The 23843-nt window shown below is 41.3% G+C and overlaps 2 protein-coding genes across 5 annotated transcripts in view; one reads left to right on the top strand and one right to left on the bottom strand.

Moving 5' to 3' along the window:
- plcb1 (phospholipase C beta 1) overlaps positions 1–6941 on the bottom strand; it is a 68578-nt gene extending 61637 nt beyond the window's left edge. The window contains exons 1-2 of one of the 4 annotated variants that reach the window (XR_010329456.1): positions 6557–6941; positions 1563–1640 (exon numbers count right to left, since the gene is read on the bottom strand). Coding sequence is in view for 2 of the 4 variants with exons in the window: in XM_064330982.1 (XP_064187052.1) it covers positions 1563–1640; positions 6557–6655 (177 nt within the window). In the remaining 2 variants the exon portion in view is untranslated. The remainder of the gene's footprint in view (positions 1–1562; positions 1641–6556) is intronic. The other 3 variants (XR_010329455.1, XM_064330982.1, XM_064330974.1) reach the window with 3 other exon arrangements.
- Positions 6942–10828: 3887 nt separating this feature from the next.
- On the top strand, positions 10829–22724 carry tmx4 (thioredoxin-related transmembrane protein 4). The gene is made up of 8 exons (XM_064330964.1): positions 10829–11048; positions 12755–12870; positions 15284–15329; positions 15570–15698; positions 16154–16199; positions 16978–17079; positions 18193–18256; positions 19213–22724. The coding sequence occupies exons 1-8, from the start codon at positions 10855–10857 to the stop codon at positions 19470–19472; spliced, it is 957 nt and encodes a 318-aa protein (XP_064187034.1). The 5' UTR covers positions 10829–10854; the 3' UTR covers positions 19473–22724.
- The last annotated feature ends 1119 nt before the right edge of the window (positions 22725–23843 follow it).

The following is a 23843-nucleotide window of genomic DNA, read 5'->3' as shown; positions in this document are numbered from 1 at the left end:
GGACCTTGGTCTTTAGCTCAGTGTGCTAATCTTATCTATAGTTGCACAATGCACGTTGGAAACTTTATGCATGTCCTTTAGAACAGGATTGATGAAAGGCCCACTGGTTTTCCAGGTGCTTCTCCATCTTTGTTATCCAGCACAGATGACAAGTACAGCTTTACACAAGAAAAGTGGTTTGTACGACAGGATAGCCCAGTGTATTAAGAATTTTCTTGCAGTCATTCAGTAACCTGTCCAATGTATTAAGACTTTGCTCAATGTATAATTATCCAGAAGAAATTACTATCGCCTGTCCACACAGCAGTTTTACTCAAGCATAAGCAATTCAAACCTACAACTTCAGTTTTAATATGGCTTCTCTAAACAAAACACCACACACAACCGTATGTTCTTCCCATGAACAGTAAATAGTCCTGAAGTAGCAGCCATACCACACAGTAGTCTCCTCAAAGCTGCTAAATTGCTCAAGCTAAACTACGCAAATCAGTGTGGTCTTTAAAAATCCAATGGAATGTTTCTTCTTATGTGTTATGATGCAAGCCCTGGTATCCAGGTCTCTTTCCCCAAAAAATGTCTCTCTACCCTTGGTCCACATAATCATACTTCTACATCTGATCTGGCCACAAAATCACTTACATTCCCCACATACTTTGATTCCCAAGGTCGTCATTACAAATGAGAATTGAATTGACCCACACAGTTAAACAAATGTCATTTTTCCTTTCACAAATATGACAAAAAGTACAAAGATTCCTATTCCAATTCCTTAGTTCCAATTCACAAAGGAAGTTGAGAGAAGGCCCCAGTTTGAGTGAAAGAGGTCTACACAGGCAGACAGTTAAACACATGCTCTTTATGATTTATTTGATTATTGACTCGCTCAACCCAGATGTACGTAGTGTAGTTCTGTATTCCGTTGACCTATGGATCTTTTGATCAATATTGCCCATGGCAATCCCTCATCTTGTGACTGGGCAGTGGTCTCGTTAGTTTTTAAAAAACCGTACAAAAATCTAACTAATCATGCAAAACTATGCGTAATGTGCATTTGTCCGTGTGTGTGAGGATATTTCTACACAGTATAAGAGGTCCTGACGTCTTGGTGACACTTAATTGAAACATCTTCCAGGCGGAGCAGCAGGAGGGTTTGATCCCACTGTGAGAAGACCTGAGTACGTTCCACTCTGCTGCCAGGACAGCCTGGTGCCCAGCGGGTCAGAAAACACTGCCCTGCTGTCACTACTGACATACCGAGAGTGGGCGTATGTCAGTACTGAATGACTGAGATCTTGCAGCTGTGCGTCAGTGCCGACAGACTTGATTGTAGCTGTGTCAGCACAGATAAAATGAAAGTGTCCGTGGCGAATGTGTCACTGAGTGAGGCTGTGCGGAATTGATGCTGAGCATGCCGAGGTTTGGGGGCGTGGAAGTGTTTTCGAATGTGTGGCTGCGTTGTGGAGTGCGGGTATGTGGAAGTATTGCTGATGTGCGGCTGTGTAATAGTGCTGCTGAGAGTGGAGGTACTGTTGATGTGTGGCTGTGTAAAATGCTAGTCTCACCTTGTTCTGATCCGTCCAATAAAGGAAGTATCCCTGTGGATCAACGCGTAAGGTCACAGGGGTCACTGCCGAGGAATCCTGGCAACAAAACAGAACAGCTGGGCTTAGAGCACTGCGACATCAAGCTCATCAATCACTCGCTGAACCTACCACACACATACAGACACACACAAACACACACACAAATAAAGGTACATCCAGCCCCACCTGCACACGCACACTCAGACACACCAGTCTCAGCCCTCACACGCAGAATTGCACCCCTCGACAGAATTTGAATTTTTTGCATTATTCAGAATGGACAGATTATATCCACCAGCACAATCTTGACGGCTTCTCCAAATGAGTCTGCGCAAGGAGAACAAAGTTAATTAGTTCAAGGTTATCCTTTTATTTTTGAATAGCAGACAAAGACAAATGTGATTACCACTAATTATCTCCAGCCGAGCATTGGACTTAGCAGCTCCCTTTGAATAACTTAATTTGCATTGTGCCGTACAACACAGGGCCAAACCCAACTCCTTTTGCTTGCCCGCCACCCATATGCATATCTTCATTTGCTAAATGAAAACGGAAGCGCAGCAATCACTGCATAAAGTGAATGTGCGAGAACACCGCTGTTTTGTGTGCTGTTCTACAATATTTCATTCCAAACCCCCTGCAGTATACATGTCGTTACAACCTCACACGTGCACGTCAACAGTGCGACTGGGACAGGCTTTTTCAGGAAGTCATTAAAACTACAAATTTACTACAGTCCTGGCAGACTAGGCCAATAATGTCCAATTCATATCCAGCTGGCCAGTGGTGACCAGTCGTTCCCCCGACAGCTGTCCCACCTAGATTTACGGGCTTGGTCCAACAGCACACTGGTTAACGTCCTCCATAATAAACAAACCTGGAGGACGACGGGTAGCTCAACCTGCGACTACTGTACGTTGTGATGTTTGGGTGCAACCGGCAGGCTGGTGTAGTATTTGGATTGCGCTAGCGGCAAATATAACCAGCTGCCCCTCAGGAGCGGCAGTAGCGCTGCCCAAGGACGGTGGGTTTCAGTGGAAAAGCTCTGCTGCGCATGGCGTGCGGAGCACCTCCGGTCGACCGGGACTTCCTGCGGCCTGCCTGCGCCGGCCACACGTGAAGCGCGCGCCTCCGACGCGACAGCCGCGCAGTACGGCGCTCGGCTGACGGACCGCGATAGGCCGGCAGCTCGCGCCTCAGAGGAGATCATGGCGCTTCGCCTCACCCTCGCCTGGATCATCGGAGGCAGACAGTGCCGGGCGGGGGGGCCCGCAAATTCACCCGCCCACTCCGAATCAGGAGGACGCCTCTCGGAAAGCCCGAGCCTCGAACGCATCCGCCATGGGCGCGCGTCTCTACCTGTTTCCCGCTCCTCCTCTCCCCCACCTCCACACCGGCCAGCGCTCCGCTGATACGGATAATCTGGAGATGCCGTGTGACGGCGCCGAGCGGACTCAGATGCGTCAGCTGGCGGCTATCTGGCCAAAGCGAACATAAACCCCCCAGATTAAAGAGACGCGGGGCAGGAGACAATCCTCTCTTAAACATGAATTTATAAATTTATTTTTTCCTTCAGCCTCTTCATCTGTGTGGGCAAACGGGGATTTGAAGTTTGACTCAGAGATTGCGTAAGTGTTCCACATACGCGCCGTTCGGCTTAGGCGGAGGACAAATCTCTACCCCAAACGGATCGCAGTTCCCCCCCCCCCCCCCCCCCAAAAAAACGCCGGCAGCCGGGACAAAGCAATCCCTCTGCGCACAAATCAGATATTGATTGCGGTTTATTTAAATCTCGCTAAGGAGCGGCCCACGTAAAAGGGTGATTTAATGTCGGGGTGACAGAAAGCGTCTTAGCCGGTGCGGAGGCAGGCCGGCTTCTCCCCATCCGAAGATCCCCATGTTCCACAGGCTCTGGAACTCCTCTCTCCGCGCCTCCTCTCTCTCCGCGCCGATCTGCCATCGACCGCGTTTTATTTTAGATCTAACGAGGATCTGCCCACATACGCGCGCCGACTTAACGAGGGGCCGCGGGGAAGCGACTTAGCATAGCCGCCGCCGAGGGTCGAACTGGAAAGACGGGGAATTTAAAGCGTAGCAGTTGCCGTAGCAACAGACAAGCATTTTTATTTTTATTCATGGCCACGCTCGAAAGTGTCAACATTTTAAACACAGATTATTAAGGAGTCGGCAGGGTGCACATGCTTTGATGGAAAGCGCTAAGGGGGATTACAGGTTTTATAGGTGGGGACATTCCAAATGTATTTTTCTTTGGAGCAATTTTACGGCCTGGAGTATCAAAAGGACAACCCCCTGTGAGCTGGACATGACTGCAATGTGACCGCCTCTCTCTTGAAAGCTGAACATATATGACTGTCTTGCAGTTGAACACAATTGCAATCTGACTGTCTACCCTCTCCGAACAGAACACGACCATAATGGCACTGCTATCACCTCTGAGCCTAAAACAACCGCAAGGCAACTATCTCCATCTCTCAAAGCACAACCGCAATGCCAATGTGGCCCTCCTAGTGCTGAACACAACCAGAAGAAACCGCATCCCCCACCAAACTGAAACAAGCAGCGACATAAGCGTCCCTCTTTCAGCCGAACATGACCATTACTCCACCGTTGCTCTCTCTTACCGTAACACAACCGCAAGGTTACTCAAGCTGAGCGTGGGTGCAAAACAACTGCCTCCCACTTTCTGAGATGAGCACGACCACAGCCCATCTCTGTGAAAAACTCAACCGCACTTAAACCTTAATGGACTATCACATAAACAACGTACCAAGGAAACAAAGGCAATCTGTGACATACAGACAGCCTGTAATGGCTGACAGCCTTTGACATCAATGTGCTTTCCTGTTTTATACACAGTGGTACAGTTACGATACTGGTTAGCTCCCTCAACATCACTTATCTAATCTAATCAAGGCTTAACTCAGAACTAATCAAGGCGATCCTGTAACCTGATTAAGTGAGAGTCAAACGCTGAAACAGTCAGAAATCTCTGTTCACTCACATGACCCATTTACCTCTTTTCCCCTCATCTAAGATGGCGTTTTCAATATCAAGATGTTCAATATCGATATTTTAAAAATATAAGCTTCTGCTTTCCTCTCTCACGCATTAATTCCATTACTTTCTTCTCTACATGAAGGTTTGCCATTCACCGCTGCAACTATCACTGGCATATGGTTAGAAACCAGCATCAATGCACGTCAGCAAATTCCATGAAAGCAAAATGCAGTGTACTCTAAATGATCACATACATAAATGCATGCTACAAAGCAGGTAATATTTCATACCCTTTTATCAACAGTAGCTGTGATTTACACTGTGCAATCCACAGTCAATCCATGATAGTAATTTATCATGCAAAATATACTTCCCATGATTCTACAGCATTGGGACCACACTGGTACAGTTTCCAGAACTCCTTCATCTCCACAGCTCTTAAGCATGCTCATCACACAGCATGCATTGTAATATTCCTAAAGTACTTAGTTAAAAACTGAAACAAACCTTCTGTAGGCTATAGGTAATTCTATTATTCATACGCAAACAGGATTTGCATAAATTACAGACGTGTCACCAGGAGGTCTATAAAATACCTACAGTACCCCTACAGCTCAGTCTATTTTAATTTTCGGACAAACATTGAGTGTTTTAATGCACATAAAGGTTTCGCAACAGCTAAACTTAGCTACCCCGTTGACTGGAAGCAGGACAGCCAAAATCTTGTATCAAAAATAGCCTAATCGACATAGCCTAATAGTAACGAGTGTACAACCTTAAAACGAGACCATCTCTATGTATTCATTTAGGTAAAGAAATTTAAGACGTGATGATGTCGAAGTGAAAACTATATAGTAGCCAGGGGCAGACGCTGCGCTTTTTCAGCAGCGCAAACTTGACCAAAAACTCACTAACAAAAGACCCTACAGGTGGACGAAAGCAAGAGATGCTTTCTTTTGTTCTCTTACGTCGACCCATTGTTTTAAGATGATCAATCTGTCCAGCACAGACATCGAAACTGCATGTGTACCAGGACTCCAGAACGTTACACATATCTGCATTTGAATGTTACAACCGCTTATCGCAGCTTCGCACACGGCGCCTCGCTTGTCTAGATTATTTGTCTTCTTTGTGGACGCTGCAGCACTCCACAAACACGTTTTGGTGCACAGTGGACAAAACATCAATTAGTGCTCGGTTTTATCTGGCTGTCACTGCTCTTCAGAAATAGGTTTCCGGTTGTCAGTCGCCACTGAATGGCATATTATCGGCTACATGCGAAGTCATTGGGCACAGCTGCTCTCAAACTGTATTGAACGGAATATGGAGTAAATGCAGCGCGCAAGATTAATTTTTTTCTTATATTTTCAGTAGGTTGTAATGAAAAGTTAAGGTAGTAACGTTATGAAACAGCCAGGTAGTGTATATTGTAGACTACGGTCAAACGTTAAGTGATTATTTTATACATAGAATGTATAGCTACAACGAGCATCACTGATATTTATTTTAAATCGGACATATACCACAATACTATTTAACATTAGGGTGTTATACGTAGGCCCCTAACAGGTTTTACAGCCAGTCGGAGATACAATGACTTAATTTTGTTACAACGCAACACGTGGACTTAACCTTCGGAAATATACAATGTGACACCCAGTTGTATGTACCATTTCTTAAGAGGCTCCCAGTTATAGCCTACAGGGTCGTAAATTTCCTATATATCTCTCCATTTCCTCTCCCAGTCACTGTGCATACACCAAACGATATAGCATGCGGTTCTATTAATAACAAAACTGATTTTTAACAATCGGGTAATTTTATAAATGATTTATTTTATTCGTCCACCTTGGCGACACTTAATTCCCGCACCAGTTGTAAGCTATGCCGTCGGAACCTTCCCCCAAACAGAAGAAATACGCGCGGTGGAGACCCGCGTGTCCGCGTATACTTACATCATCCCATCTCATGAACCTGCTGCCTTTCTTCAGACTCTCCGGAACGGAGACGGGTTTGAGCTGCAGCGCGTGAACTCCGGGCTGTGCTCCAGCCATTTACACATTTATTTCCAAAACAGGGGTTAAAAATAGTAAATATGTGTATTTCTTTGCTTTAAAATACCCCCAACCGGAGGCTCTTGGGGATGGAGTACAGAGCGGTGGTCGATTGATATCAGTTTTTCAACCGCCTCATCCTTCGCGAGGAAGGACACAGAGACGGAAAGACAGAACGAAAGCAGCGATGCGGCTCGCGACAGAGCGGTGGATGCAGGCTGACAGGGTAGAATGAAGTAGAGCAGAATGAGGGGGCTCTCTCCGCACTGACTTGCCACAGCGATCGATGCATGCATGGGCAACCCGCTTATTAGAAACTAGCGCCTCCTAGTGTTTATGTAAGTGCCAAATCCGGCGCAGATAATATCAATAATATGGTTTTCGCCTGTTGTATTGAGTCCGAAACATTGAAGGCTACATACCTTTGCATAACTTTACGAAATTAATCTGTCAGGTAACTGATTATAAAACGCATTGTCTAAATACATTTTTGATTTGGGAAACCTGCATTTTAAAATAATTTTGCCAACGTGTTAACATGTGTGACAGTTATCAATACAACATGGTTTTAAATAAGCACACAAATATAACCTGAGCGAATAAACTCAGTTTGCAGTGGCCTGTAGCCTATATATATATATATATATATATATATATATATATATATATATATATATATATATATATATATATATATATATATGTAAAAAAATATATATATATATTTATTTATTTATTTTTTAATATATATATAAAATCGCGAGTGTTACTCTTAAAGCCTAGCCTACAGACGTCCCCCTTGCCAAAATCTACAATATCACGGTTCTGCGAAATATTCCATTTACTTCGAGCGATGCTTAAGCCTCCCTCATTCTTTCAACTAGAAAATTGTTTCGCCGTAAAGTTTTAACTTAATTAGTTGTCATGCACTATTAATTGTGTCTCAAGTGCTGAAACGCAGAATCATGCGCTGAAGAGTTAAATCCTTGTCAGACTCATGTGTGGGCGCACAGCAGCGGTACTGCAGGTGGGTACAAGTTCATGCTAATACAAAAATAGGTTATATAAGGACGTAGCGCTGACTTTACATGTTAGGCATATATATTGTATTGTATAAGTATTTGGACAGTAGCACATTTTTTGTTGTTTTGGCTCTGAAGTTCATCACGTTTGAAATGAAAAAATGAATATGGGGTTTAAGTGCAGACTGTCATATTTACAAACCTTTTATACATAACTTTCCGATTTTAGGGAATCATTTAATCAGACAAAATCATCATCTGTAATTACAAATTTAACAGGAGTAGTCCAGGGCAAAGCTGCACAAAGCTCAAACACCATAAAGTGGAGCAGATGTCACCATTGCATGTCTGTTCTTAGAAAACACAAGATCGTTTACATTGATCCCTCTCCTCAAAAATATAAAGGCACAGTTAATAGACCTGTCCAAAACAGCTCACAGCTCTATCTTTTAATAAAGTGATAACATTTCAGGCTTTGCATTAGATGGACATCTCTCCTTTAATAGTACTTCATTGTTTTGTGCAACTTTGCCCTTGGCTATTCCTGTAAAATTAGAAATTGCACCTGTAGATGAATATTTTTACCTCTGATGTGATCAGCCTTACATCTGTAAAATTATGTTATGTGCATGCAATTACCATACCGTATACACATCCGAGATGGTTCAGGACTACATCATTCGTAAATCAGTGAATTTCTCGATCTCTGCCGCACTGCATTCAGAGACTACAAAGATGTTTGCATTTGCTCTGAACACTGAAAATTTAATGTGGTACAGAGCACAACTTGCTTTTTATTTTCCTCATACTTCACAATGAGTCAATATTTAAAGTATGTGTTTGCAAAGTCCAATGCCATGCTGGTTTGGTTCTTTGGAGAATCTAAATTGCACCTAGGTATGAGTGAGTGAGTGGTGTGTGTGTGTGCGCGCGCCCTGCGATGGACTGGCCACATGTCCAGGGTGTATACCTCACCCTGTGCATGCTGGGAGACACTCCAGTAGCCCTCCGCGACCCTGACCAGGATAAGCGGGTTAGATAACGGATGGATGTTTTATCCTCAATTTATATTTAATATTCATGCAACATTTTAAAGGAGGATAGAGACAGACTCCTTACCTGGACAACTTGCTTGGGGACTAGCCAGAAATAAGGAACACTGGAGCAAAAGAACTGTTTGACTGTTTGACACTGTGGAGAATTAAAAGTATGGTTTCAATAGTAGCTCCGAGTGCACCTCTAAAACAAAGGAAGCTGAAAGTAGAAACATTTGAAAGTGGACTCATAAGTGTGTTACTTAATTGATAAAACGCCAGGACAGCATTGAGACTGTGCTGCAGTTGACTGTAAAATGTGTTGCTAACTCATTGCCCTCATTAAATATACCATAGGAGAATGTTTTCCTTCCTTCCTACTCATTTTTCCAGAAGTCTGTCTCAGTCTCAATCACCATCCCTCTACATTGACTGGTTGTCCTATCCATTATATTCCACAACTACTTGATTTCCCAGACCACAGTCAGTGAAGCTAAAGTGGGGATTCAGTAACAGACCATAGAGACATGACTGTACTGAATGAATGAAACATTGCATTTATATACAACTTTTCCAGACACTCAAAGTGCTTTACAGTGGTCAGAGGGAAAACCACCTCGACCACCACCAATGTGTAGTACCCACCTGGGTGATACACGGCTGCACATTTTGCACCAGAATGCTCTCCAAACATCAACTGTGGTGGGGGGAGAAAAAATTTTTTTACCAGTTAAATCAGGGGTGATTAGGTGGCAGGCTGAGGGAGCCAGTTTAGGAATTTAGCCAGAACATCCAGGAACCCCCTAGTCTTTGTGATGTGTGTCACGGGATCTTCAATGACCACAGTGAGCCAAGACCTCAGTTTAACATCACATCTGAAAGATGGCATCCCCTACAGCACCGTTCACCCGTCACAGGTACTGGGGCATTGGGAATTAGTTGGCCAGGGGGAAAGATTGCCCCCTGCTGGCCCACCAACAACACTTCCAGCAACTTTAGTTGTGCCAGGCAGTTCCCAACAAAGTACTAACCAAGCCCACACATGCTTAGCTTCAACCATTCAGCAGGACCAGGGTTCATGGTGCTGTGGCTGCAGAACCTGTGCTTTAGAAGGCAGAGCATCTCTTAAATTATGCAATGTTGAAGTGTATGTGTGACATATAGCCACTGTGAGATGAACTACTGCTTCCATGTGATTTACACAGGCCAAGTGACCAAATTTACATGTTTTTGAAATTAACTGAATATCAGGCACATGAAAAGTTTAGTCTATATCCAGGTGTATCAGTGTGTGGAAGGTAAAACATTACAACTGAGTGTGTGTGACACCAGACAGAATTATATTGGAAAAAAATGTCGCTGGTAACCTTGGATGTAGACACTGTTATGCTATGAAGGATGATAGAGACGTCTTGGATGAGTCACCAGCTTGGTTTTGGCAAGGCTGGTTAGTCTTAAAGTTTGGTGTGCTATTGAGGCATGCAGTAATGCATGGTAACATTCATTAGTCAGAAGACTTAGCCCAGGACAGGAAGGAATGAGTTTACTTGTGAAATCAGTGCAAACCATTTTCAGTGCAAAACATCATTACCTTTAGTATTCAGAAGAAACGGGACCATTTCAGAATCCATTCGGATACCACTAGGCTATTCATTTGCATTCACGTTAACATTTAATTTAATAACAGTAAGCATGTCCCATTTACATCCACATTGAAATCATGCGCATTTTCTGGTCATGATTAGACCAGTAGGTTTTTTTTAAAAAAATTATTAAATGTATGATAAATTTATATTAAGCAGAAATCTTAGTATTAAAAACAACGATTTCAAACAGGAAAGATACTCTTATCCTAGCTGCAGTGCAATCGCTGTGCTCAACCCTGGACACTGAAATAACAGAGAAACTATCAGACGACAATAAATATGAAGCAATTGTTTTCTAAACAGATATGTTACGCGTGCAGAATAATGACCTATGCCTGCAGAATAAAAGGCCTAATGATAGCTACAGCGATACATTTTTTTTCTTTTTACACTCCTGATCTAAGCGAAGGCGGTCCGTGAGGTTGGCTCTGGGCTCAGAATCAAGTCGCTCCACCTTTAAAATAAAAAGCGATTCTATTTCCTGGTTGTTGGCGATCATGTGCGCTGTCAACATGGCGGGGAGAAAATGTCTTGCAGGACCCTTTGATAAAATACATATCTTCGGTGTATTCCTGGCCATATTTGTAATAAACTTTGTCGTTTCTGCAGATCAGGAAGTCGAAAGCAAAGTACTGTCAGTCGCTGACACCAACTGGACTTTGATCCTCGAAGGAGAATGGATGTTACTGTTGTGAGTATTAGAAACAATATTTGAATCATAAGGAGGCGGGTACATATAGGAGCTAACCGTGGGTTGCAGCTATTATTTTAGCACAACGGACTGTTGCAGAATATTTCGCTGCTTGGTGTTTTATGTTTATTGCAGCTTGTGTTAAGATATAGGTAGCCTAAATAGACTACTGTTTTGTTTTTGTGCATAATGTATTCCTAAACATGAAGCCGGAAGCATATGGTATAATCCAAGTGATGCTGCTATCGTGGCTGTTCTCCCCAATATTTTTTTTTTTTTACTGTTTCCCCCCCTAATTCCTCTTTTGTGTGTTTGTGTAGAATACACACATTTAGCTAGTCGGGGGTCGCGTTCATGTTTTCATCTACAGCAGATATTACAGTTGGGGTTTTGTTCGTTATGCAATGTTCATGGATGCTTCTCCAGTGCTTGCACAAACTGATTTGAAATACGTCTTTTTAAGCGATTCGTCAGAACGGAAGACTGTTTCATTTCTGTTATTGTTTCGTTGCGCATATTTTGTTAGCGTCGTTAATTAGCTTTTTTGAAGTTTCGTGGGGACAGGCACGTTATATTATGCCTGTTCAAATATGTCTATTCTATTAATTTATAAAACATAAGCCTCATCAACAAGGCTAATATTGAAGCCTTCAGTAAGTTTCACTTAGTGTGGGTGCGGCGGGTGTATCAGATAATTAAAACATATTTAAAATGTTTTCATCAAAAGAATGCATAATGTGAACAACAGGTCATTCAACATCACACACTACTCAAAGTATCACCTGACAAAATGCATTATATTACATCAGCACATGCTCCATTCTATTATAGCCTACTCAGCAGTTTTTGCTGTTGATTTAGGCTATCTACAGCACAGTATCTAGTTTGGGATTGATGTTGATTAGCAAAGTATTTTTCAAATTGGGCACATTCAAATAAAACAAAAAAATAAGACTTGAAGAAAGCATCAGCCGCATTGCTTAATAGGAAAACTAAAATTGGTCCCTGGTTGTCTGCTTGATAACCCTTTGGGAAGACATGCAACTGCATAGGAGAAAATGGAAGGAATATTTGTTTAAAAATATTTGTGGTTAAAATTTAGGTTATTCCGTAATGAATAAGAATTTTCTGTTAAATTAAAAAAATATATTTTGTTCAATAAAAAATCAAACAATGAGTAAAAGGAAAAGTCATACAGTGATGCTAACAATACCAAGATATTGTTGGTATAGTGTATGATTCATAATTTACAGGGTCTTTAAACAGTACCTATTGGGCAAACTGACTGCAAAAGAAAATTTTGGAATATTGTGTTTAAATGCACATGATATGTGTATCGATATGACTTTTGAGAAATGCTTTTTAAAAAGATATTACTTGCATTTAAAAATATAACATTCAGCTAGTTGCATTTGGTTCTTCCCACAAGATAAACTGCATTAAAGTATACTGTATGTATAGTACATTAACTCTGGGATAATTTTAAACATCAAAAGAAAATTTGTAATTTCTTAAATTAAAATATATATGTAAGTTTCAGCATTTATTCATTTCCCCTATTGATAAATCATGAGATATGTTGTGTTACACCAGAATAACAGATGAATCACGCATTGGTTTAAAAAGTTGGTCGGTATTAGGGCTTTGTGTATGCGCTTCGATGTGATTCTGACGTGTGCGATTTGTGTGTTTTCGTGCGAGCGCAGCTATGCCCCCTGGTGCCCGGCCTGCCAGCAGATAAAAGAGGAATGGGACATGTTTTCCCGGGATAGTGCACCACTGGATGTCTCTGTGGGCAAGGTGGACGTCACCCAGCAGCCAGGTACACCCAGAACCTTCCAGAATCTGTCCCAGGGACAGCAGCTCTTCAGATTACTTAGAGTGGGCTCTTAATTCTTTTATATTCACCCTGACCACCAACGCATTCTTAATGTTGAGTGTCAGTACCATTAACCAAGCTACATTTTTTACAGTCATATTTCTTTTTATTTTCTTTGCAAAATACTTTCTTAATTTTTTAACCATTAAACTCACAATGTTGTGTAAATACAGTTGGTAAATTACCATTTGAAACTTAGGCTGAAGGTACATTGTGAGTATGTTTAGGCTAATAGTAGCTGGGGGCTTATATTTAACATAAGTGTTTGCTTATGGTTCAAGTAGCTGAGCCTACAGTTTCCATAAGTGTGTGGTTGCTCTTGTAATTATCTCAGCAGGTCTGGTCCTGTTCCTTGTAGTGTTGTCCTGTAGAGTTCACACTGTAAAGCTCTCCTCAAGGAGATGAGGTCTGCATTGGAGAGACAGCCTCGGCTTTGGGTCCATATCTCAGCTTCTTCCACACCTGCAGTCATTATGCGGCTTTCTCTGTGAGGAGATTCACATTTGCCTGTGGTTCGTTCCTACACTTAAACCAAATGTAATCCAATTACACAAATGAAGCCTCGAGGTATACAGTGTGATTGGCTGATGTCTTGGGCAGCCAGGCTCACATGCAAAAGCTGTGGTTGATTCGGGGGCTCCTGGATGAAGCGTGTTATTTTATCTTGGTTGTGTTTGCTTTGTAGGGAGCAGGTTTGCTCAAAGCTTAAACCTGTTTTACTTAACCCACTAAAAAAGTGGAAGAACCAACAAGCCACAAGACAATTACCCTTTGGGAATGGGGGACATTCGGAACTGAAGAGTTCTTACACTTAAACGTGAAGGTTATGAACGTGTAAAATCGACTCATTTTAAATGGAAACATTTGTTGGGATGGTTACTTGCATTGCACTAGCCTGTTTTCTTAACAGGGTCTCATGTTGTGGCTGTAAATAATTTTGTCAGTTCATAACCAAGAAACAAACAGTAAGATGGATCCTATTTTAACAATGTCTTTTTACGAATACTAAGATGCGTCATAACAATAACCTCTGTAGTTGACAACTATGGACGAAAAATGCTAATCTTGTATTCTCAAAATGAAAACATCACAAACTGTAACTTACAATCAAGACAAGTGCAAGAACACACAGGGCAAACTGAGAGTACCAAAAGGGATCATCAGGGATTGTTCTGTTAAGAAACAAAAAGCCATCAGCAAGGGTACAATGAACGGGGAACAGCGGTTTGTGGAGGGCGGGCAGATCATGCGTCTAGCACTGTTAATGAATTGTAGCATTCAGTCTGGGAGAAGCGAATTTGTCTCGGTCACGCCTCCCGGTGGAGAGAGCACACGCACCTGGGTTCTGTAAGCTGATCAACCCAGGTGCCCATAGGTGTGTTCCCTTTCACAGTTCGGGGCCAAGAAGGGGCGCACACACCAAGAGAGCAAGTTTATTGTTTGTTCTTGTTTGTTTGACGGAACACTGAGAGAAAGGAAACTGCTGCTGAAAAGCTATGTTTGGCAAGCTGAAAAGCTGTCGCTCAATTTTCCTTTCTTTTGTATTCATTGTTTTGGTTGTGGTGTTAATTTATTGTTTTTGCCCGGAACCCGTGAGGGGGAAGGGTGAACGTGTTTATTTATTTGACTTTGTGTTGTTGTGGGCGCGCTTTCTCCCTCTCTCCATGCAGCAAACGACAGTGCACACCCAGAACTGCCACATCTCCCTCCCTGGGGTCTCACACCGGCATGCGATATGAATAAATACATCTGCCAGTGTGCCGAGAAACGCATTAAGATAATAAATAATTTGATTTTTAATGAACCCTCTGAACTTTTCAGGCTTCATACTGTAGGTGATGGCTTACATTGAATCCTAAGCTGAATTTCCTCTTCAGACTTTGCAGCATTATTGAATGTATAATGTGATTTTATATACCGAAATAAAATAAAAAAGCCACAATATTAGATTTGGCCTATATCACCCAGCCCTGTCCTTAAGCACCCCCAAACTCGGAAAAGTTTTGCAGAACTATCCGTGAAAGCGAGAGGCGAATACCGACAGTGCGGCGCACGCGTTTTGGAGTCGGTGTGTCCGCAGTGCGTCGAGAAGTTTCAAAGGGCCTCTCACGAATCCACAAATAGCGCGCTAACTGCGGCAGAGGTACTTAAACACATCCTCCGCCAAACCGCGCGGAACGGGAGACAACCGCATGCTGACAGATCACAGCCCTGAACGAGCCCTCAGCTGTGCCCGCACCCCCGCCCACCTCAACCCCCCCCACTATCACAAAGGAAATAGCAGTTCCCGTAGGGGATCTTACGCTGCGCGGCTGATCGTTTACTTTGTTTTTCTCCTCTCTCTCTCTCTCCTCAGGTCTGAGTGGACGGTTCCTGGTCACGACGCTGCCTACTATTTTTCAGTAAGTTCTCCGGTAGCTTTGGCCATCTTGCAGTACGTAGTTGTCCATACGGGCTCCACAAGTCTCTCCACAAACAACTCTTCGGTGCACTACACACATTGCTAGATTATATTCCCATTATTCACTTATTTCATAGACTACTTCCGCCTCCTTTCTCAGTGGTCAAAGGAAGATAACGTATCCACTTCATGTGAAGTGTGTGTGCTGTTGTCACCCAAGTATGCCTTGCTGTTCCGACAGCGCCAAGGATGGAAATTTCCGGAGGTACTTGTCATCACGGACGGTGGAGGACTTCCAGAGCTACATCACTGAGAAGAAGTGGGAGGTGGTGGAACCTGTGCCAGGATGGAAGTCACCGTCCTCGATTGTGTAATTGGCTTTATTCCCCTACCATTATTCATTTACGGTTATTTATACATATGCGCGGATGTGTCTTTTTTAAACCTCACACGGCTGACAGAAAACTGTTTGTTCTCTGGGCTTGGAAAAGGTGAATATTGATTGATGATGACTGCTTTGCTTAAATATACAGCAGTGCCTTCCTCAGGCAAACTCTAGCCACAGGAGCCCAAGGCTTTTCTTTTTAGCGATGTCTTAATCGAAAACCTATTAGGAGTTCACTTTTGTTGTGTTGTATGCAGTGTCTTGCAGTATAATCAGACATTTTTATTCACAGATAGGACAGTGAATCAGAGAGGAAGAACATAGGAATTTTCTTTTTATGGTTATGTAGCTTTCTGCAAATTTCTCCACTCAAAAAAAAAACAGTCTCCTGCCTCTCTCTGTCCTTCCCTCTCTCTCTCTCTCTCTCTCTCTCTCTGCAGAATGACAGGAATGGCTGGCCTCTTTCATCTCTCTGTGTGGATCAGAGTAAGCAGATGTTTTACTATAGAGCAGAGATGTATCGCATGGATTAGGTCTCTGTATTTATCATGGTTATGTTATGATCATATGCTATGGATATGCATGTACTATAGTTATGTATGCCTTATGGCTGTGTATGGCTTATGGTATGTGAGCGCATGCTATTTCGGCTCTGTAGAAATAACAGGGTCAGTGATATTGAAACAGTCTGCTTCTTCTCTTGAATGTGCTAAATATCGCTTATGATTACCAAAATCACACCCCTCATCACTCAGAGAAGCTGGTCTGAAATTAATTTTCTGGCCTCACTGCCTGTGAAATACCATTAATAATTTCAGAATCTCAGCTGGATTCGCACTACTAGGATGGAAGCTGTACTGCTTAGATCATGTGGTTTCAGCAAAACATGACGCGAACATGATTGAAACTGTGAATGAATGCATTAATTAGTATGAACGAATCATGAGCAAGGGCATTTAAAAAAAAGCGTGAATGGCGGGTAATATACCATACAAACAAATCCATTCAATTACCTTCCATACTATACTACATTAGAGGGGATAGGGGTGAAATAATCTATTAAATTAAGGATTAGTTTATGTATGTTACTATATTGCAATGTATTTGTGTTGCTCACTCCTATTTGCTCACGCAATTCTCTGTTAAGGAATGTAGCCTACTGCTACAGGATGAAAGGTGTGGTTGTGGTGATGCAAGGAAGCAGAATTTGTATTGGGTTGGGTGGTCGGTGGTTCTGATTCAAGCCGTGTCCTGTTTCGCACAGCAAATCCACAGTTACCTGACTGAAACGCAGGGGCTGCCAGCGTGGACGTCCTACTTGATATTTGCCATGGCGACGTTGCTGACAGGACTCATCCTGGGCCTGGTAAGAGCGGAACTGCATCAGCCGTCTATGTCCTGACACCAGAATGGCGCGTGTTCCAGCCCCGGCCTTGTCTGATCAAGGGCTTAAGAAATTTGGCTCTCCGCTTGACACCACAGAGTCTCTACAGCAGGGGTGTCAAACGTCAGTCCTGGAGGGCCACAGTGTCTGCAGGTATTTGTGGTTTTCTGTCAGTCAGCAGCCAATTCAAGCCTTGAGAGAGTGGTCTGTGGCTAATCAGTGACTGAAATGGATCTCTCGTGCTGAAACACACCAAAAACCATCAGACACTGCAGCCCTCCAGGACTTGAGTTTGACACTATAGTAATCAGATGGTCATCTTCTGCATTCCATCCACCTTTCCCTGCGATCTGTTAAAATTTCAACTGGGAAAGTAAAGTGAACGGAAGGGTGTGTTGAGAAAGTGTACAGTTGCTAATGACGGAGGAAAGAAGTCATTCAGGAAATAAAAATTAAAATGTCAATCTCTTGTAGAAAAAACAATGTCTTATTTGGAAAGTAAATTAATATGGTAATTGTGTTTTAGGCTGAAAGTAGGACAGGAACTGCACTTTCTGTTCCTTGGAATTAATACAGTTTTTTTTTTTTTTGCTATCCTCTACCTGAGGTGCAAGGTGAAATGTTTGGCTGAGAAAATGTAATGTGCCGTTGAAGCTGTTGACTTTTACAGAAAGTTCTTGTTCTTGTTGGATAAGATCGGTTTAATTAGTGGCAGTGCTCACAAATTAAAAGCTTACATTATACTGCGCAAACGAAATACTAAATTGTAATCGCGAAGTGAGTGGTTCTTGCATAAGGAGACCTGTGTTTGCAGCCATTAAAGCCCCTGTGGTTATTTTCAAGTGTTCACAGAGTTTTTTCCCGGTTTAGTAATGTTCTTTTCTGAGTTTGACCAACTTTTATTTTATGGCTCCCATTTCAGTGTTGCATAAAACTTCAGGGTTGTGTAATCCTAGTGGAATCTGTGCTAGTTAGGAGGATAAAGTGGGTGGAGTGTACTCTTCTGAAGGGTTTTCAAATGTGGAGTTACGCTATATGTTTCCGCAGTGTTGCTGTGAGCTAAAAACATGTGGGAATATCTTTTTGTTCTGTTAGGTTCTGGTTTTGATCGCAGACTGCCTGTGTCCATCGAGACCGAGGCACAAGTCTGGAAAAAAAGGTAAGAAAGTACTAAATAAAACCAAATGGCAGTTACATAAATTCATATTTAGAATTCTTCTTAAACTGATGTGTCCATTTTGTTATAAAATGAAATGCAGACTGAACTGCAGTAGCCTGTACATGCAGATAGTTAACAACAAAAGGAAGCACCAATATAAATTATCTTAATACAGTATTGAATTTATCGACCTCATGTGCCCAGTACTGTTTACATGCTGTTACATTGTGGCATAGAGTACCAGGATCTGCAATTCCACAGGATGAATAAAACAACATTATTCCCCAAGAAAGTCTAGTCTCATGCATAGTTCATGGAAATGGAAAACACTAGCATGGATATTGTTCCAGCATATCCCATAGATGCTCATTTGAGTTCCGACCTGGTCATTGAAAAGGCTAATGCATATGGGTAAAGTCAGTATCATACTCAAACCAGTGAGCAACTACTTAAGCTCTATGGATGGGGGAAGTATCATTTGAAAGACGCCCCTCTCGGCAAAATGAGGTTACCGTACCAAGTGGGCGATATGAGCTCTTCATTGTGTGGCATTATTTATTGGTTGACTTCCTGTACTGTTGCATTATGTAAAATTCCATCTCTGTTTTCTTATGTGATGCTTGCAGAGTTTTTTAAATGTAAGAACATTAAAATTATTCAAATTGACAACTGGTTGGTCTTTGGGTCAATTAATTATTTGACCGTTGCACATATCACACACCATGAATGGGCAACAAAAAAAATCAATGAGCTAGCCTTACCGATAATCTGGTTGTGGTCCTACCAGTACAGTTTCTCCTTGAATGCAATTTACCTTTTTGAGACTGTTAAGCCAGCTTTTTCATTTACTCGGATTTTAGCATCAGGACTAGATAGATTTTTACCTCCATCTCGAAAATTCTTGAGATGAGATTTATTGCAGACCTGGTTGTCTGTCCCTGCTTATTTGTCCACAGAGGAGTTCCTGAAGGATGATTTATCCGAAGACGAGGCAAACGCCTCCCTGATCGAGGAGAAGCGGCCATTTGACTCAGAGAACGAAAATGAGAATGAGATGGAGCACATGATCTCCGGAGAGGAGTCCGCAGGTGAAGAGGCAGTGACCACTGTGGGGGCAGACGACGGCAATGACAGCCAGCAGCCAGAGGGGGCGACGGAGAGCGAAGTGAGACACCGGAAGCCACAGGGATCAAAGACAGCAGAAGAAGAGACCTAACCCCTGTTTCCTAGCATGGCCTACAGGATTCGTGAAAGAAGAGCGTCGACCCCGTGCACGCGGGCTAGGGGTGCTAGCTACACGGCACACGCCCATACGGAATGACCTTCAGATGACCTTTAGTTGTTTAAAGTAAATGCTGCCTCCCGCTCCTCGGCTTGCCTGCTGTACCGTGCATGTCATTTCTCTCTCGTCTCTGCAAAAACACTCCTGCGCTACAAGGATAGTGTGCTGGCTTTGGCTCAGGTGGGTAACAAAATCTGCTTCAGTCACAGAACTTTTCCTTTCATTCATTTGGAAAAGGTTTCTGCATTGTTTTTCTTCCATAATTTATCAAATTAACAATAATAATTCAATAATTTAATTCGATAATTGCTGTCTAAAACTGCATGGGTTGTTTCCAGCAAAAGCAGTTTTGTTTTGAATCATCCCAGTACAATCCATAACACATTTGGTAAACAAGATTCATTCATTATCTGACCCTACAATCCCTGCTCAATAATGTTAGGCCTCCATAGTGTGATAAAGAATTTTTTTTTTTTTTTTTTACAAAAGTGAAAAAATGTCAGCTGAGTCTTATAATCCACCAACGAGTTTACAGAATTATAAGTGTTATGATATAAACGCGCATATTGTGCTTGAAGTGGACTGACGACCATGCACAGCGTAAATGCACAACACATTCCAGAGGGGTTAGAAATGCACTCCTGCTTTCTATTTATTAAATCTGGGGAATTAAATGTGACTGCATGGGTTTTTACTGGTGGACTCCTGCTTTTGCAGGTTGTGTGTTCTTCTGTCACTAAGTTTTGAAAATTTAATTTGACTGTATTACAGTATTGAATCAGTCACAAGGAGCTTAAGCGTGTAAATTACTCGGATGATCACTTTGTTCTGACATTGCAGAAATATTTTCTTGGATTTTTTCACACGACTGCGCGTAATTTCTGAGCTTGCTTTTTGTATGCTTCTCCATGAGCGAAGTTAAGTAATTTCACACAGAACAGTCTCAAGTCTGAGAAAAGAAATATTAAACAAAGGAAAGCTTGTCCATAAAATCAAGCAACGTACCGATAAAGGTAATCAGTCTTTTCTGCAAAGGACTATGAGGCACTTTGAAGTCTGGTGGAGCTGAACGGCTGCACAAGTGGTCAGTTTGTCTTAAGCGCCCTCTACTGGCCAACACAGAAGTTAACAATCAAGATGCGAAAAGTTCCTTGGGCGACAAGTTTAATCGGCTTGCTTTGACAATCTGATTATACCTGATAATCCGATTATTGGCTTATGGAGTTTTAACTTTTACATTTTTTTTTGCTTCTAAAGCCTTTTTTAAGGAGTCATTAATTGGCTTTGTATTATTTTTGTCCATGCTAATTTATATAATCAAATGCTCAGCTTAGTGTGAGGAACCAGGTGTTAAGACAAAAATGTGTAATAAATGAATTGCAGTTGCCAAATAATAGCATCAGTATTGATGTCATATTTCGTCTTTGGTTGTGGTGGTGTTCTGGGATAAGGTTGTTAGGATGAACAGCAGAAAAATACTCTAACCCAGAGATCCTCTGATTTGACAATCACATTTGCCTGTGTACTCTTTCAATGTTTTATCACATCAAGGAGTATATTTATACATGATTTCTACCGACTTATTTATTCAACATAGAATATAAATTCACTATTTTTCAGACAAAAATGATATATGTAGCACTATGAAACCAGCCAACAGAGAAAAATGCATTTTGATATATCCATTTATTTGTCATTTTTGTAAATCTATTCAGAAATGATACATTTCTTTTAAGGGTAACTTCACTAAAGACCAAATATTCTGTTCCCTACTGTGCAGTTTAGTGTCTGTACTTATTGAGCTCGGACATTTGTTGAGAAAGGAGCCGGTTTTCACTGTGGACAAATGTGTGCATTTCAGTGAGAAAAAACTAATGAGAAAAAACTAAATAGATGGGCAAAATTTGTCAACTGATTTTCTTATGCATGTGAAAGCACTTAATGTACAGTAGCACAGAACACTATCCGTGTGATAGGTGCAATCATATGCCGCCCTTAAACAGTCTTGTAAAATGATTGATTTGAAGTTACTTGATTATGTAAGATTGCAGTCCATTTTCTCCCACTACACCTCTGTAAGTACAATGTTATATAACCGCATGGGACCATATTGTACTTCTGATATTTCTTCCAGTGGTGTAATCTTTGCCTGCTTCTGTAGTGATTAGATTGTATGCATTTGTTTTATGTTAGCCAGCCAGCTAAATGTAGCACTAGTGAAACAGCAATACTAATAGATTTTATCTGTAATGCTGCAGCCTCTTACTTATGACAAAAAATAGCTAATGTAGCTAATGCTTATGCCTTATATGCATATACCTGTCCATAGCATTTTCCATAACTGCCTTTGAAACATCTCTTTAAATGAACATTCAGTTTTATTTGGAACAAACTAACCAGTGAGTTATTATTAGGCCAGATCATATTCTTCAACTGACTGTTACTTTATTGAACAGCCAAAAGTGGTTGCAGTCATTTGCAAACAAACAACCGGTGTAATGATACACAAAGGCATAGTAGTTGAAATGGCAGGTTATCGGTTTCCAAGTTGGCAACATGTACTTTTTCATGAAAGAGAAGCTGTCTTCCATTTTAGTTTTGATAGCGAGTGATTTTTAGCGAAGCAGCTAATGATAGCTACCTCGCTACTGTTGTTCAGTGTTTCGAGCTGTACATCATTACACATCACTGATCACAATGTTGGTCAGGTGATACAGTATAAACGGGTCTTAAGGTAATAAGACCAGTAGACCAGCAGGGCGGTGAACAGCTGTGTTTTCTGGGATTTGTATGAGAATCGGATAGTGGGGAGTAGTTTATGTAACCAAGTCTGCTTTTACATGTTGATGTCTACTATAGTGAATGTAAGGAACAGAATATGCCATTTTCTGTGAAGTTTCCTTTTGAACTCTCATCCAACAAAAGTGAACAGTGCCTCTACAGAGCAACTTCTTTTATGAAAGTTTATCATTTATATTTTCTTATTCTGATGTGTGTACTTGTAATAATTATTTTGACTTTGGATATAGGATCTTGAATATATACCATTTAAAAGACAGCTTTGCATAATGATGAAGTTTATTTCCTTTTATTTATGCCGGGAAATTGTAATTTGTCCTGTACTGTACGGTGCCATATTACCGCCCTGTATGTGCAAATGAGAAAATAAAAGATACAAAATGATAATCAAGTTATCTACTCTATCTGGTGCTTTTAAAACATGTATCTGCCCGGTAGCATACGGATGAGACTTGGAAAATTTGGGAAATCTGTATAGTCTGTGATAACCAGACTGAGTTTGACAAATTATTGACTATTACAGTATGTATTAAAATAAAATAATGCTTGTATTTCTTTTTGTCCTACATTTTTAAGTTAGGAACAAATGTTTATTGAATACCGACCTTGGTGTCATATAGTGTTAGACATGTAGAACTGGGAAATAACTCATTTGTAATGTAATGACTTTTCCAAGGACAATATTCATTGTTGAAAAGTTCCTGCATGAAAAGATCCTGCATTGACTTGCATGAACAAATCTTCTGAGGAAAACAGCTGCCATGAGCTAGTCAAATATTGCTAACTTGAGATTTTTGTAAACAAAAAATATATGAGTTTGTGTTATGTTTTCGTTTCCTCTTTAATGTCTTAAGTGGCCCTTTTCCTTGCATATTAAAAACAGGTTACCTTCTGTACTGACACATTGGAATATGCACAGTGTTTATAGAAGTCACCTGTAATGTGTGCTGTTGCTGTTCCCAGATGAATATCCAAACACATGTATAAATATTTGCCAAAAAGTATGTAAACCTATTCTGTAAACCAGTGGACAGCCTTGATTAGGACTCAAGACAAGTATATTTTTTCTCTGTATCCTTAAATAAATTAGTATTTGGACATATGCCCAGATATTGTAAGTCTTAATTTTAACTTAATATTTCCACTGATCATCATTTAAAACATTAATTGTGCTGTATGTTTGTTTTTTGTGTTCATGTTGTTTTCATTTAAAAAAATATGTTGCCGCGTCTCGCACTGTATTTGTGTCTTTATTTCAAAACAAGTACCCCGGACGCCTTGTTCGATGCTAATAAATAAATCCCACAACCAACTAAGTATGAAAAAAATGAGTGGACCTTCAGTGCATTCAGATTCAATTTGTTGTTGGTGACAGTTGAATTTTATTAATATGGAAGATCTGAACACATCCGTACAAGGACCAAAGAATTTGCAGATTTATCTGTTAAGAATTTAAATTATTTATTACTCGGTCGGAATTTATCATATACCTGCCCTGCTCGCTGG

This window comes from Anguilla rostrata, chromosome 1, assembly GCF_018555375.3.
Source record: "Anguilla rostrata isolate EN2019 chromosome 1, ASM1855537v3, whole genome shotgun sequence".
NCBI lineage: Eukaryota > Metazoa > Chordata > Actinopteri > Anguilliformes > Anguillidae > Anguilla > Anguilla rostrata.
Note: the sequence above shows the minus strand (reverse complement) of the source record. Positions and strands in the feature narration are given on the sequence as shown.